The 16,686-nt window shown below is 41.9% G+C and overlaps 1 protein-coding gene across 2 annotated transcripts in view; it reads left to right on the top strand.

Annotated features, from left to right (window-relative positions):
- Positions 1 to 396: 396 nt before the first annotated feature.
- LOC106608185 (phospholipase B1, membrane-associated) overlaps positions 397 to 16,686 on the top strand; it is a 28,801-nt gene continuing 12,511 nt past the window's right edge. The window contains exons 1-26 of one of the 2 annotated variants that reach the window (XM_014205983.3): positions 397 to 629; positions 1,482 to 1,535; positions 2,233 to 2,296; positions 2,662 to 2,693; positions 5,548 to 5,629; positions 5,714 to 5,765; positions 5,868 to 5,945; positions 6,066 to 6,131; positions 6,222 to 6,280; positions 6,572 to 6,647; positions 7,553 to 7,663; positions 7,870 to 7,935; positions 8,056 to 8,127; positions 9,316 to 9,390; positions 9,514 to 9,574; positions 9,783 to 9,841; positions 10,026 to 10,105; positions 10,262 to 10,305; positions 11,728 to 11,836; positions 12,009 to 12,060; positions 12,714 to 12,794; positions 12,941 to 13,006; positions 13,165 to 13,271; positions 14,061 to 14,142; positions 14,264 to 14,368; positions 14,575 to 14,670. In XM_014205983.3, coding sequence (XP_014061458.1) covers positions 581 to 629; positions 1,482 to 1,535; positions 2,233 to 2,296; positions 2,662 to 2,693; positions 5,548 to 5,629; positions 5,714 to 5,765; positions 5,868 to 5,945; positions 6,066 to 6,131; positions 6,222 to 6,280; positions 6,572 to 6,647; positions 7,553 to 7,663; positions 7,870 to 7,935; positions 8,056 to 8,127; positions 9,316 to 9,390; positions 9,514 to 9,574; positions 9,783 to 9,841; positions 10,026 to 10,105; positions 10,262 to 10,305; positions 11,728 to 11,836; positions 12,009 to 12,060; positions 12,714 to 12,794; positions 12,941 to 13,006; positions 13,165 to 13,271; positions 14,061 to 14,142; positions 14,264 to 14,368; positions 14,575 to 14,670 — 1,878 coding nt within the window. In that variant the 5' untranslated portion in view covers positions 397 to 580. Of the gene's footprint in view, positions 630 to 1,481; positions 1,536 to 2,232; positions 2,297 to 2,658; positions 2,694 to 5,547; positions 5,630 to 5,713; positions 5,766 to 5,867; positions 5,946 to 6,065; positions 6,132 to 6,221; positions 6,281 to 6,571; positions 6,648 to 7,552; positions 7,664 to 7,869; positions 7,936 to 8,055; positions 8,128 to 9,315; positions 9,391 to 9,513; positions 9,575 to 9,782; positions 9,842 to 10,025; positions 10,106 to 10,261; positions 10,306 to 11,727; positions 11,837 to 12,008; positions 12,061 to 12,713; positions 12,795 to 12,940; positions 13,007 to 13,164; positions 13,272 to 14,060; positions 14,143 to 14,263; positions 14,369 to 14,574; positions 14,671 to 16,686 lie in introns of both variants that reach the window. The other variant, XM_014205982.3, reaches the window with a different exon arrangement.

The raw sequence follows: 16,686 nt of genomic DNA, 5'->3' as shown, positions 1-16,686 counted from the left end.
ATGGGGAAAAGAGCTAGTGTATAAATATCAAAATGCAGAATTTATTGAATTGAGCATCAACTCTTACAAATTCCATTCCTCTCTGCTGGTGCTGTGCCAACTCAACTTTTCTAGGTGATACATTATGTCACAAACACACTTTCTCACAATACCAATAAGTAACTCACCCCAGTTATATATTTAGCCTAACCCCCAATATTGGCTCGTCACATGGTATGATATGTTGTTAACAATGATTTTCAATCAGTTTTATGAAAGGTAGTGCAGTGATTAAATCTCAAACATAAAAGCAACCCCCATCTTTTATCTCCCCTCCCCTCTCTCTCTCGTCCATGCTTTCATTTTCTTCCATCCATTCCCTTGAACGTGAGTCCAACCCCTCCCACTATGCATATTCATGATGTGTGTGATTTACCATGGACAGGTATATCTGTAAATCACATCAAACAGCAAGGTAGAGGAAAGCAAGACGGTAATAGACAACGGAGCTGTTAGACAAACAGACAGACAGACAAACAGAAAGACAGACCGACAGAAGACAACTGGTGGCTATATGAGGACAAACTTTGACAGATGAAGGATGCTTCCATTACTGGTTATAGCTTTGCTGGGGTTCCCCACGGCAACAGGTTTCTATGCACTTCTATAGCCTATTCAGATGATCGGATTATTTGACATATAAAAGTAACTGGGTAAAGTGAAGAATATCAGTCTATTTTTGTCTTAGGTTTGCAGGAATGATATTGAAGAACATTTGCAAGTAGAGTCAAGTTGTATTCCTGTACATCATAGGGGGCAATGAACTCTCTTGTTTCTGCTGTATGGCAACATCATAGGGGAGGATTCCTGTTGAATGTGTTCTGTTAAAAACTGTATCTCTTTTCTAAGAAGATAACACTCATCGAGCAAATTTTTGAAAAACTACAGTGTTAAACCCATATTCGTGAATGCATTGTGGCAGTATTTGTAACATGGAGAGAGAAGAAATAGATACTTTATTAATCTCTAAAGCAGGGGTCCCCAATTACATTCAGCCGTGTGGCGATTTTTCCTTGAGCGGATGGTCGAGGGGCAGAAACATAGTTATAAATAATTTCTACACTGCAAATTGACTGCTAGAATCCAAAACGGATATTGTATTTGACAAAAACAGAATAATTTCAAACTTTGATTACATTGGGATATGATCACATATGTCTTTCTATTTAAGTGTGGGAATACTTATTTTAATCACTTTGAGCAGATTTGATGGTGATTTTCCAGTCTTTTATGTCCAACAACAAAAATTATTGAAACATTTTGCTCAGAAAACTTGGGGGACCAAATGAAGTTGCCTCGGGCCAAATTTGGCCCCACAGGTGACTTTATTTGGTCCCCCAAGTTTTCTGAGCAAAATGTTGTAATAATTTTTGAGTTCATTCATAATTGTGGAACCCTGCTCTATAGTATGTGACCTGTAATGTCTCCTCTGTTTTTCCCAGCCTCTGCAATGCCTTGCACCCACACCTCTCTCTCCGAGACCCTTCCGTCCTCAGGTGAGTGTTCACTAACAATCAGTCATTAGTGATATACAATGGCTTGCCTGCTGAGGATGTAAAGTACATCTTAACTGATCTAAGTGCCATATGGTCTGGTCTTGTAGCCGGCCTGATCTATCTGGGTTCGTTCAGTTCTATATCTGGCCACCTAGAATATAGAGATCTGTCTGGGTTCACTCAGCTCTATGTCTGGCCACCTAGAATATAGAGATCTGTCTGGGTTCACTCAGCTCTATATCTGGACACCTAGAATATAGAGATCTGTCTGGGTTCATTCAGCTCTATATCTGGACACCTAGAATATAGAGATCTGTCTGGGTTCATTCAGCTCTGTCTGGCCACCTAGAATATAGAGATCTGTCTGGGTTCACTCAGCTCTGTCTGGCCACCTAGAATATAGAGATCTGTCTGGGTTCATTCAGCTCTGTCTGGCCACCTAGAATATAGAGATCTGTCTGGGTTCACTCAGCTCTATATCTGGACACCTAGAATATAGAGATCTGTCTGGGTTCACTCAGCTCTATATCTGGACACCTAGAATATAGAGATCTGTCTGGGTTCATTCAGCTCTGTCTGGCCACCTAGAATAGAGAGATCTATCTTCAGTCTCTTAAGTCCTTTTTGAGTTGACTGTTCTGAACGATCAACCAATGCGGTCTTTAGCGGTCTCCTAATTTCACTCCTTTCTCTCCAGCTCACAGTGTCAGACCCTCAGATGTGGTTGTGCTCTCGGCCATTGGACTGCCCCACACACAAAGGTAAGCAACACATCCATTTCTCTAACCTTGATAGATAAGGGGACACTACCAGGGCTCCCAAGTTGTGCAGCGGTCTAAGGCACTGCATCTCAGTGCAAGAAGCGTCACTACAGTCCCTGGTTCGAATCCAGGTTGTATCACACACGGCCGTGATTTGGAGTCCCATAGCGCGGCGAACAATTGGCCCAGTGTTGTCCAGGTTTGGTCGGGGTAGGCTGTCATTGTAAATAAGAATTTGTTCTTAACTAACTTGCCTAGTTAAATAAAGGTTAAATAAAAAAATAATACCAGGTGTCACTAGGGATGATTCAATGTGAACACAGAAAGGTTTTGCAGACTTCTGTTTTTCTCTCTCCCTGAAGCAGTGAGCTGTCCAGAGTGTTATTGAGACTTCATGGTAAGCCTGCTATTCTTGGGGGGTTTGAGGGGCTCCTTGATGTATCAAATCGGTTATCGGAACTAGAAGACAAACACAGGCTATTAACGCAGACAGACACAGACACGCACACAAGTACACACACAAATAGCTGACAAATTCTAAAGCACCCTACCACATTGTCAATTTCCTGTGACCTTAAGCACTAAAATGACAGTCTCTGTCAAATAAAATCTCAATAAAACACACTTTGATTGGTTGATAAGATTGGTTGATAAGAGATATGACTGATTGATAAGACATGTTGGTCTGCTGACAGATCCTCCTCCTTCCCGTGCCAAATTTCCTCCCTTTGCAATCTGACACTCATCATGTGTATATATACAGTTGAAGTCAGAAGTTTACATACACCTTTAGCCAAATACATTTAAACTCAGTTTTTCCACAATTCCTGACATTTAATCCTAGTAAAAATTCCCTGTCCCTGTTATAAAATTAAAATTCAACATTATGTTTTTCTTAATCCTTTTTAAGTACCATAGCAGGATCACCACTTCATTTTAAGAATGTGAAATGTCAGAATAATAGTAGAGAGAATGATTTATTTCAGCTTTTATTTCTTTCATCACATTCCCAGTGGGTCAGAAGTTTACATACACTCAATTAGTATTTGGTAGCATTGCCTTAAACAATTTAAACTTGGGTCAAACGTTTCAGGTAGCCTTCCACAAGTTTCCCACAATAAGTTTGGTGAATTTTGGCCCATTCCTCCTGACAGAGCTGGTAGAACTGAGTCTGGTTTGTAGGCCTCCTTGCTCACACACGCTTTTTCAGTTCTGCCCACAAATTTTCTATAGGATTGAGGTCAGGGCTTTGTGATGGCCACTCCAATACCTTGACTTTGTTGTCCTTAAGCCATTTTGCCACAACTTTGGAAGTATGCTTGGGGTCATTGTCCATTTGGAAGACCCATTTGCAACCAAGCTTTAACTTCCTGACTGATGTTGCTTCAATATATCCACATAATTTTTCCATCCTCATGAAGCCATCTATTTTGTGAAGTGCACCAGTCCCTCCTGCAGCAAAGCAACCCCACAACATGATGCTGCCACCCGCATGCTTCACGGTTGGGATGGTGTTCTTCGGCTTGCAAGCATCCCCCTTTTTCCTCCAAACATAACGATGGTCATTATGGCCAAACAGTTCTATTTTTGTTTCATCAGACCAGAGGACATTTCTCCAAAAAGTATGATCTTTGTCCCCATGTGCAGTTGAAAACCGTAGTCTGGCTTTTTTATGGCGGTTTTGAAGCAGTGGCTTCTTCCTTGCTGAGTGGCCTTTCGAATGATGTCGATATAGGACTCGTTTTACTGTAGTTATAGATACTTTTGTACCTGTTTCCTCCAGCATCTTCACAAGGTCTTTTGCTGCTGTTTGGGGATTGATTTGCACTTTTCGCACCAAAGTACATTCATCTCTAGGAGACAGAATGCGTTTCCTTCCTGAGCGGTATGACGGCTGCGTGGTCCCATGGTGTTTATACTTGCGTACTATTGTTTGTACAGATGAACGTGGTACCTTCAGGTGTTTGGAAATTGCTCCCAAGGATGAACCAGACTTGTGGAGGTCTACAAATTTTGGAGGTCTTCAAATTTGGAGGTCTTGGCTGGTTTCTTTTGATTTTCCCATGATGTCAAGCAAAGAGGCACTGCGTTTGAAGGTAGGCCTTGAAATACATCCACAGGTACACCTCCAATTGACTCAAATAATGTCAATTAGCCTATCTGAAGCTTCTAAAGCCATGACATTTTCTGGAATTTTCCAAGCTGTTTAAAGGCACAGTCAATTTAGTGTATGTAAACTTCTGACCCACTGGAATTGTGAAACAGTGAATTATAATTGAAATAATCTGTCTTTAAACAATTGTTGGAAAAATTACTTGTGTCATGCACAAAGTAGATGTCCTAACCGACTTGCCAAAACTATAGTTTGTTAACAAGAAATTTGTGGAGTGGTTGAAAAACGATTTTTAATGACTCCAACCTAAGTGTATGTAAACTTCCGACTTCAACTGTAAGTAGAACGTTTATTTCATTTCATCCAGATCATCTATGACCAGACATAATTTAGGCTTTTTAACAATTTTTTAAGATAAGATTTTGCTTGAAAAGGATAAAATCATTGAAAAGAGGGTACATTTGGAGGGAAATGAAATCAGTTCAGTTACCTACTTGAGATAACGCGAGTGTCAGGCCTGCTCTTATATAACTTACTGTAACTATTAAACACTTTTCCATGTCTAGTAGGTTATTGTAGATTACTGCAGTATCAATTAGTATCATTGAGAATAATTGGTTTTCAAAGAGGTTAATATAAGTTAACCTCCCACTACTGTGTGATATCGTTATTGGTCTGATATCAGGACCAACCCTGATACCACTAACAATAAGCCAAGATAGAATCACCAAATTGCAACTTTGCTGCCAACAATTTCCAGAGAAAGCATTTCACACAGAAGAGATAAAGACTATTGTACCTCTCACACAATAGAAAAAGGACATTAATAAAGATGAAAGCGATAGAGCATTATACTGTACTCTCAATTCACATGGTACTTACTATATGTTAGTACCAAGAAAGCCCTAGATGCCATACTTGTCTGATCAAACAGATTGCATGTGTATCCATTTATTTTATTGTATAAGGAACCAACTAACTCTACCTGTGTGTCAGAGTTAGTTGATAGTAAAGACCTGTTAGCCATTTCTAATAGTGTTTTTTTTCAGCCCATACTAAAGTGCCAAGATATGTGCATATGACAATGTTGATTTCACTAATAATCAAGCAACTTTCTCCCCTCTCTCTGTCTCTTCAGAGCTGCTGACCATGTTTAACCCTGCAATGACCAGTAGTCTTCCTGGTCAGACAAACCTGTATTCTGAATCCTCACAGCACAGGTAAACCACAGCTACACTCAGCTCCCAGTGAGAGCATGAAAGAAAGAAAAACTGTATTTCAGACAATGTTTCATTCATTTGCAGAGCTCTTGTGGAGCAGGCAATGGAACTGTCCCTCACCCTCAGGAGGAACCAGGTATTCTAGTATCTCTCCTTCTACATAACCCAACACATTGTCCTAACAGCCTCCCTGTACTGGTTTTCATCTCTGATTGTGTCTTGAACTTCTCTCTAATAGGCCGTTGATCTAGACACAGACTGGAAGCTGGTGATGCTATTCGTCCAGGTGGATGAGCTCTGTTTATGTCATGACCAGGTCATTAGCCAAACACTCACCTCACACGTCTGGATTTAAGTGAAAGTCTGCATTTCATGACACTACAGTGTTATTAGCTGCGTTCCTTTGAGTGAGTGTTGTGTGTTTGTGACTATGCAGCTCAGCGAGACTGTCACAGCTGCTGTCCAGGAGGTGGATCTTGCTCTGCAGGTGCTGCAGTCACAGGTGCGTTTTGGACACTTGTGTGACACTCTTAGCGATGCTACAGCACATGAATTTAGGTGATCATTAAGCTTGTTCATCATGTATTTGCAGTTGAAGCAGACCATTGTCAATGTTGCAGTGTGGGATGGAGAATATGTTCATCAGAACAGGTGATACTCTCCACCAATAGCATATCTTCTTAATCAGTCAGTGCACTCATTCCCTGAGTTTATTATTTTTATTTTATTTGACTGATTGCAATGCAATAATTATATTGATTATTGTACTGTTATGTTGAGGGTGCTAGCACACAAGCATTTCACTGCACCTTTTATACCTGCTGTAAACTGTGTACATAACGAATATAATTAGATTAGATTTTCTGGATTTTTAAACGATTCTGTGAATCTATAGGGACTAGCTGGTAGATGTTTGGTTTGATTGCTTATGTCTATTGACAGGATTTGTCAATGTATGGAGGAAAGACATGAATGGGAACTCAGACTGCTGAGGGCCATGCTCACTCAAGTCCTGCAGGTTCAATGTCTTGCGTCGTCAATGTCTTACATCTATGTTTTACATCATCAGTCTTACATCATCAATGTCTTACACCGTCAATTTCTTACACCGTCAATTTCTTACGTCTATGTTTTACATCATCAATGTCTTACACCATCAATTTCTTACACCGTCAATTTCTTACACCATCAATGTCTTACATCTATGTTTTACATTATCAATGTCTAACATCAATAACTTACATCAATGTGATCTCCCCAACATCTATGTCAGGGTTCCCCAACTGGCGGCCCGTGTTTGGCCCCCGAATTTGGCCCCACTGTGGTTTTATTTCCCCCCCCCCCCCCCCCCCCCCCCAATTGATAGACAAAAAAAACCTACCAGTTAATTTGATTTTGGAAATCTGTTCCAAAGTATTCCCACGCATAATAGAGAGACACGTGATCATATACAAATGTAAGCAAGGATTGAAATGATCATGTTATTGTCAAATATTATATCTGTTTGTGATTCTTGCGATCAAATTGCAGTCTACAAATGATTTATAACGATGTTCTGGCCCACCGACCATCCTCTTATAAAAAAATCGTCCCGCGGCTGAATCTAGTTGACGATCCCTGACCTATGTCCTGTTTATATTGTTGTCCCCATATAAATAAGATAAGATAAGATTAGATTGCATTTTATTGTCTGATTTCAACCAAAAAAAATGGTATCATAAAAACTCCTTACAGGACATACTGCAAAATAGAATAAACAACATATGAACAGAAGAGGTTGTAGTACAGGGGACTATACAAGTGAAAAATAAAGTTGCACACTCATCTCTCCTTGCTGTGGATTTAGTGGACCAACATTTCAGTTAAATAGGTGTATTGTATATAGTTAATTCTTTACTAACTCTTTTTCATGGTGGTCAGTAGGAGTCCCTTGACAGACACCTGGTGGAGAAGCAGTGGTACAGCAACAAAGATGACTTCACCGTCCTACTGCAGGATATCCCCTTCATCACAGCAGACCCAGCCTCCTTTATAGTGAGTGACAAGCCATTGAAGCTTCCCCCAATTTTTTATACATTGTGACTCTCTCACTGTGTGATGCAGAGCTGAATTGTTATTGATGTGTGTGTGTGTGTGTGTGTGTGTGTGTGTGTGTGTGTGTGTGTGTGTGTGTGTGTGTGTGTGTGTGTGTGTGTGTGTGTGTGTGTGTGTGTGTAACACAAATGTTCATCTATGTACAGAGCGCTGCCCCCAGAGCGGGTGCATTACACACAGACAAACTAGCCGTACAGATGTGGGCCAACTTGGTGAGTCACACCATATACTACCCATGCTGCTAACACACTGTGGCATTGTCTCTGCTCTCAGTCCTAGTCGAGGCAAACAATGGAGAATTGACTCTGTTTTTTTTTTATTCTGTTTTTCAGCTGCAGCCCACCATAGGCCAGCAGAACATGAAGAACAATGATATGATCACCTCGGTGCCATGCCCCAGTGAGGTGAGAGAGTGCGACAAGCCTCCAACTCATACCTGACCTGGGGTTGTTTTTCTTTCAAATACTTTCAGCGTTTAACTGGGCCTGTCTGGACTGCCAGATGAGCGGGGTTTGCACTTGGGGAGGATGCATTGGTTCCATTGGACCAGACAAGCTCAATGAACTGCAGCTAAGGTATTTGAAAGAAAACAAATACTATTTGAACCCAGTCCTGAAATAGGTTAAATACCGTACATTTGTGGGATTAATAGAATAGAATGTACATACACTCAGGTTTACACTCATATACTGTAATAGGAATTTCCAGGTGAACAAAAAGGAGATCAGTCATTGGTCAAGTCAATCAAAAATCTATCCGGTTTATTATACGTCGTAACAGGGAGACACATGCAGGGAAAATGTCTAACTGGCCTCTTGGAGACAGGCCCTTTGTATCCAAATCTGATGTTCTATGAACACCAGCCTGAGAGACAGTGACTTTGTCAGCTGCTACAGAATCATAAAGTGTTCATAGAATGCCATCGATACAACACTGAATAATCAGTGTGTCCTTGGTCCTTGTACCTCCAGTCTGGCGTCAACCACTATCATCAGATATGACAATAATCCATAACAAGTCTAATGACCATCAACCTGCACCTTGAGTTTTACAAATAGAACCCTGGCAAGTATGTGTATTACAGAAATTCCAAATATGCTAAACATTGTGTTGATCACTCTAAATTGAATAGGAACTTTATTCATCTTAAATATTCCCATTACAGCGAGTTACTCTAGATGAACGTCTCAACACACAATATAGTATGATTAAGCAATAAGGCCGAGGGGGTGTGGTATTTGGCCAATATACCACTGCTAAGGGCTGTTCTTAGGCGCTACGCGGAGTGCCTGGACACAGCCCTTAGCCGTGGTATATTGGCCATATATCACCAACCCCCGGGGTGCCTTATTGCTATTATAAACTGTTTACATACATAATTAGAGCAGTAAAAATACATGTTTTGTCATACCCGTCTGATATAACACAGCTGTCAGCCAATCAGCATTCAGGGCTCGAACCACCCATTCAATGATATGATTTAACCCTTCTGATCCTCATCTTCCACCCTCTCTACATTCATCTGTCCTCCTCGCTGTCTCTCTTTATCTCTTTCTGTCTCACTCTTTCTATCTCCCCCCTCTCTCCCATAGGACCGGCCTTTCTTGAGAACAGAGATGAACTCTCCCTCAGATCACACCAATGAGCTCTCTCCTCTTCTCGACCCTGTGAGTTATTGTTGTCAGGCCTGTTGATCACGGCTGATGTACTATGCCCTGCACACTGTGGTGTCTGTGTACACATTATACATGGTAATGACTCTGGATGTTCTCTTTGTGTCTTGTCATCAGATCATGGGCACTCATATGCCCTGCGAGGACCATAGCCCTTCCAACTCCCCACCCACCTCAGGTAAGATGAATCCTCTCAATATACAGTATACAGCTTTTAGAGTTATTTGTTGAAATAGAGGCAGTGTACCCTGATCTTACTGAGTTATGGAACATTAAACTTTTCGAGAAAGGACAGGTAGGTGTCAACAGGTTTCTGATAGGGCTACCTGGATAAAGTTTGCCTTACGCCATTCTCATCACCTGATCCATCTTCTATGCGTTCACAGTTCACGCTCTTCGGCCTGGCGACATCAAAGTCGTAGCTGCAGTGGGAGACTCTCTGACAGTAAGTCACCTACTCCTTGTTTACCTTTTATCTGTAGTAGTACATGATTGAGTTACTTTATATACTGTGAGCTAATCTACATTACACAGTTGTAGGGCTGTCACTTATCACATGCGATTTCTATCTGTATTATTAAACTCATGTTATTGATATCTCTATAACACTCTCTTTGACTGGTCGGCAGGCGGGCAATGGTGTCGGATCGGGATCCAGTGTTAACAACTTACTGGATGTTACTACGCAGTACCGGGGTTTATCATGGAGGTGGGTCCTTATCACCCCTGTTATAAAACAATAGTACAGAGTGGAGTGTCAATGTCAGTTCATCTTTCTGTGCTGTGTGTTACCTGGGAGAGGTGAACACTAATCTATATGGTTGGCATCCCTAACTAGTCTATATTCTGTCTTTGTGTTTCTCAGTGTCGGTGGAGACGAGAACCTCACCACTGTCACCACTCTTCCCAGTGAGTCTCCTTTTCTTTTAACGCAGTCATCTTGTTTTAGTTATCAGGCTGCTCATGTTGCCAAATTGTTGCCAAAATGTTACCAAAATGTAGCCACAATATTGATAAAATGCTGGAATTTACATTTACACATGTACATTAAGTAAGAAAAATACCGTTCTCCTATGTGTATCATTATCAAATCAAATCACATTTTATTTGTCACATGCGCCGAATACAACAGGTGTAGATCTTATAGTGAAATGCTTACTTACAAGCCCTTAACCAAACATGCTTTTAAGAAGTTAAGAAAAATAAATAAAAATAAGTGTTAAGTACATTTTTTTTAAATAAAAGTAACAAATAATTAAACAGCAGCATTAAAATAACAAGCGAGGCTATATACGGGGGGAACCGGTACAGAGTCAATGTGCGGGGGCACGGTTAGTTGAGGTAATTGTGTTAATATGTACTGTACATGTAGGTAAAGTGACTATGCATAGATTAGCAGAGATTAACAGAGAGTAGCAGCAGCGTAAAAGAGGGGTCTGGGCAGCCCTTTGATTAGCTGTTCAGGTGTCTTATGGCTTGGGGGTAGAAGCTGTTAAGAAGCCTTTTGGACCTCGACTTGGCGTTCCGGTACCGCTTGCCGTGCGGTAGCAGAGAGAACAGTCTATGACTAGGGTGGCTGGAGTCTTGGACAATTTTTATTGCCTTCCTCTGACCAGCCTTTCAAAGCACTTCATGGCTACAGACGTGAGTGTTACGGGTCGGTAGTCATTTAGGCAGGTTACCTTAGTGTTCTTGGGCACAGGGACTATGGTGGTCTGCTTGAAACATGTTGGTATTACAAACTCAGTCAGGGACAGGTTGAAAATGTCAGTGAAGACACTTGCCAGTTGGTCAGCGCATGCTCGGAGTACACGCCCTGGTAATCCGTCTGGCCCTGCGGCCTTGTGAATGTTGACCTGTTGAAAGGTCTTACTTACATCGGCTACGGAGAGCGTGATCACATAGTCATCCGGAACGGCTGGTGCTCTCATGCATGTTTCAGTGTTACTTGCCTCGAAGCAAGCATAGAAGTAATTTAGCTCGTCTAGTAGGTTCATGTCACTGGGCAGCTCGTGGCTGTGCTTTGTAGTCTGTAATAGTTTGCAAGCCCTGCCACATCGGGACGAGCGTCAGAGCCGGTGGAATACAATTTGATCTTAGTCCTGTATTGACACTTTGCCTGTTTGATGGTTCGTCGGAGGGCATAGCGGGATTTCTTATAGGCTTCCGGGTTAGAGTCCCGCTCCTTGAAAGCGGCAGCTCTACCCTTTATCTCAGTGCGGATGTTGCCTGTAGTCCATGGCTTCTGGTTTTGGTGGTTCAATGTGGGCTACCCAGATCAATGTGTCCAGGTTGGACTGATGTGTCGTTTTCTTTTGTGTTGCTGCTCAGATATCCTGCGTGAGTTTAACCCCTCCCTGACCGGCTTCTCAGTGGGCAAAGGCAAAGAGCACACCCCTCAGGCCTTCCTCAACCAGGCTGTGGCCGGGGGAAAAGCCAAGTAAGTCTCATCACCCGTCCATTTGATCATTTTCTATCCAGACATACCTATCTCACTGACTGACTATGTTTTACTGAATAGGTTTTTACGGAATATGTACTGAATAGGTTTTATACTAAATAGTTTTTATTTGCTGAATGGTGATGTTGGATTGTCTGTGTTTGTTTTGAAGAGACATTCCAGAACAAGTGCGAGCATTGGTTGCCAGGATGAAGAATGACTCGGTTAGAGACTATCCTGAATTATATTTGAATCTTGGTGGAAAAAGTACCCAATTATCATACTTGAGTAAAAGTATACATACCTTAATAGAAATGTACTCAAGTAAAAGTGAAAGTCACCCAGTAAAATACTACTTGAGTAAAAGTCTAAAAGTATTTGGTTCTAAATATACTTCAAAAGTAAATGTAATTACTAAAATATACTTAAGTATCGAAAGCAAAAGTAAAAGTATAAATACATTTTCTTGTTTTTTAAATTTACGGATACCCAGGGGTACATTGCAACACTCAAACATGATTTACAAACAATGCATTTGTGTTTCGTGAGTCTGCCAGATCAGAGGTAGTTGGGATGACCACGTTCTCTTGATAAGTGCGTGAATTGGACCATTTTCCTGTCCTCCTAAGCATTCAACATTGTAATGAGTAATTTTGGGTGTCAGGCAAAATGTATAGAGTAAAAAGCACATTATTTTCTTTAGGAATGTAGTGAAATAAAAGTTAAATAAATAGTCAAGTAAAGTACAGATACCCCAAAAAACGATTTAAGTAGTACTTTAAAGTATTTTTACTTAAGTACTTAACACCACTATCTACCACACATAGATTGATATAATACACAAGTTCATATTATCTGAACATGTCCTCTTACACAGCTAGTTAATTTCCAAGAAGACTGGAAAGTGATCACTTTGTTCATTGGAGGCAATGACATGTGTGACTACTGCTACAGCTCTGTGAGTACCAATACGATGTGTATACGTTACAATACAATGCGACACCATTCTGTATCGTGACCTCTAACAACTCTGTCTGCAGTGATACTGCACTGGATGTGCATGTTCCATTGCTCTGACTGTCACTACCTGTTATTGTCCCACAGCTGTTTTACTCCACTGAGAACTATGTGCGACACATTCGTGAGTCTCTGGATTACCTTCATAAACAGGTAGGAGCTGTAGGCGTGTCACTGTTTTTTCTCTGAATTTGTCCCTTTTCCACCTTCTTACATTTATAGATCAGATAGCACAAGCTTTCCTCTGTTTTAAATTACTTTCTTCAATTTTAAAAACTTTCTGTCTCTCTCTCTGTCCCCCCCCCCCCAAGGTCCCTAGAGCCCTGGTCAATCTGGTGGAGCCACTCTACATCCCTGTCCTGAGACAGATGCACACAGACTTAAATGCAGATCTCAAGTGCCCTACCTGGCTTGTCAAGTAAGTGTCCGTCCCTGCAGGTGGAGAATCTAACTAGAGCATTTGCTGGCAGGAGTTTTCACCATTGTAAAATCCATGATGGGGAATGTGCAAGTGCACACTTTGAATCTACATGCAGCCTATCTATAATCCTCCTCATCAAGCCACCACTTTCATATGTTTGCCATATGCAGGGAAATGTGCCAATGGATCTCTGAAATCTAAATCAATAACACCTGATCTCTGAAATGAAGATCAATAACACCTGATCTCTGAAATCTAAATCAATAACACCTGATCTCTGAAATGAAGATCAATAACACCTGATCTCTGAAATGAAGATTGATAACACCTGATCTCTGAAATGAAGATCAATAACACCTGATCTCTGAAATGAAGATCAATAACACCTCATCTCTGAAATGAAGATCAATAACACCTGATCTTTGAAATGAAGATCAATAACACCTGATCTCTGAAATGAAGATCAATAACACCTGATCTCTGAAATGAAGATCAATAACACCTGATCTCTGAAATGAAGATCAATAACACCTGATCTCTGAAATGAAGATCAATAACACCTGATCTCTGAAATGAAGATCAATAACACCTGATCTCTGAAATGAAGATCAATAACACCTGATCTCTGAAATGAAGATCAATAACACCTGATCTCTGAAATGAAATTCAATAACACCTGATCTCTGAAATGAAGTTCAATAACACCTGATCTCTGAAATGAAGATCAATAACACCTGATCTCTGAAATGAAGATCAATAACACCTGATCTTGTGTCTCTCCTTCAGTATTCTGTGTCCCTGTGTCATCTCGCCAAAGGAGGGTTCTGAAGCACTTCGTCAACTCAATGGTCTGAACCGAGATTATCAGGTATGGCAAAGACTAATTCTGCAGTGCATGTGGGACCACAATATTATACTTGACTCTATGGTAAATACTATAGTGCGTGATGATTAATTACCAATAACAAAAACAAACTAACCTCTTTCAGCGTGGACTGCATGAGCTTGTGGAGTCAGGACGGTACGACACTCATAACAACTTCACGGTGGTCCTGCAGCCTTTCCTACGAGACGTCATTGTTCCCCAGACAGAGGTTAGGCACACTGCATTGTCACTCCTCTTGACTGTGAATCAACAATAGATTATCTGATCAATCTGTGTGATTCCAATGCCCTTTCATGGTGCCACACACACACACACACACACACACACACACACACACACACACACACACACACACACACACACACACACACACACACACACACACTCAAACTGTCCCCTCTGTCTCACCCACAGGATGGACGTCCAGACCGTACTTACTTCAGTCCTGACTGCTTCCATCTCAGTCAGAAGACCCATACTCTGATAGCCCGCGCTCTCTGGAATAGCATGGTGAGACTCAATAACACTGTCACAATATATCCATCTATAGATTATATAGAGCCTGACATGTCATAAATACATGTGACATGTCATATATGTACAGTATGTGTGTGTATATATATATAATGTCCTTCTAGACAAGGACATTTCTAAGTGACCCCAAACTTTTGAACGGTAGAAATGTGTGTGTATGTATGTATGTATGTATGTATGTATGTATGTATGTATGTATGTATGTATGTATGTATGTATGTATGTATGTATGTATGTATGTATGTATGTATGTATGTATGTATGTATGTATGTGTGTGTGTGTGTGTGTGTGTGTGTGTGTGTGTGTGTGTGTGTGTGTGTGTGTGTGTGTATATACTGCTCAAAAAAATAAAGGGAACACTTAAACAACACATCCTAGATCTGAATGAAAGAAATAATCTTATTAAATACTTTTTTCTTTACATAGTTGAATGTGCTAACAACAAAATCACACAAAAATAATCAATGGAAATCCAATTTATCAACCCATGGAGGTCTGGATTTGGAGTCACACTCAAAATTAAAGTGGAAAACCACACTACAGGCTGATCCAACTTTGATGTAATGTCCTTCAAACAAGTCAAAATGAGGCTCAGTAGTGTGTGTGGCCTCCACGTGCCTGTATGACCTCCCTACAATGCCTGGGTATGCTCCTGATGAGGTGGCGGATAGTCTCCTGAGGGATCTCCTCCCAGACCTGGACTAAAGCATCCGCCAACTCCTGGACAGTCTGGTGCAACGTGGCGTTGGTGGATAGAGCGAGACATGATGTCCCAGATGTGCTCAATTGGATTCAGGTCTGGGGAACGGGCGGGCCAGTCCATAGCATCAATGCCTTCCTCTTGCAGGAACTGCTGACACACTCCAGCCACATGAGGTCTAGCATTGTCTTGCATTAGGAGGAACCCAGGGCCAACCGCACCAGCATATGGTCTCACAAGGGGTCTGAGGATCTCATCTCGGTACCTAATGGCAGTCAGGCTACCTCTGGCGAGCACATGGAGGGCTGTGCGGCCCCCCAAAGAAATGCCACCCCACACCATGACTGACCCACCGCCAAACCGGTCATGCTGGAGGATGTTGCAGGCAGCAGAACGTTCTCCACGGCGTCTCCAGACTCTGTCACGTCTGTCACGTGCTCAGTGTGAACCTGCTTTCATCTGTGAAGAGCACAGGGCGCCAGTGGCGAATTTGCCAATCTTGGTGTTCTCTGGCAAATGCCAAACGTCCTGCACGGTGTTGGGCTGTAAGCACAACCCCCACCTGTGGACGTCGGGCCCTCATACCACCCTCATGGAGTCTGTTTCTGACCGCTTGAGCAGACACATGCACATTTGTGGCCTGCTGGAGGTCCTTTTGCAGGGCTCTGGCAGTGCTTCTCCTGCTCCTCCTTGCACAAAGGCGGAGGTAGCGGTCCTGCTGCTGGGTTGTTGCTCTCCTACGGCCTCCTCCACGTCTCCTGATGTACTGGCCTGTCTCCTGGTAGCGCCTCCATGCTCTGGACACTACGCTGACAGACACAGCAAACCTGCTTGCCACAGCTCGCATTGATGTGCCATCCTGGATGTGCTGCACTACCTGAGCCACTTGTGTGGGTTGTAGACTCCGTCTCATGCTACCACTAGAGTGAAAGCACTAGAGTGAAAGCACCGCCAGCATTCAAAAGTGACCAAAACATCAGCCAGGAAGCATAGGAACTGAGAAGTGGTCTGTGGTCCCCACCGGCAGAACCACTCCTTTATTGGGGGTGTCTTGCTAATTGCCTATAATTTCCACCTGTTGTCTATTCCATTTGCACAACAGCATGTGAAATTTATTGTCAATCAGTGTTGCTTCCTAAGTGGACAGTTTGATTTCACAGAAGTGTGATTGACTTGGAGTTACATTGGGTTGTTTAAGTGTTCCCTTTAATTTTTTGAGCAGTGTATATTCATCCACAATGAGGTGAGACTGGGAGTTCATGGAGGGTGAAGGGCTATATATATATAGATG

This window comes from Salmo salar, chromosome 06 (assembly GCF_965601325.2).
Source record: "Salmo salar chromosome 06, fSalSal1, whole genome shotgun sequence".
NCBI lineage: Eukaryota > Metazoa > Chordata > Actinopteri > Salmoniformes > Salmonidae > Salmo > Salmo salar.
The sequence above is the reverse complement of the archived record's forward strand: the minus strand, read 5'-3'. Positions and strand labels throughout refer to the sequence as shown.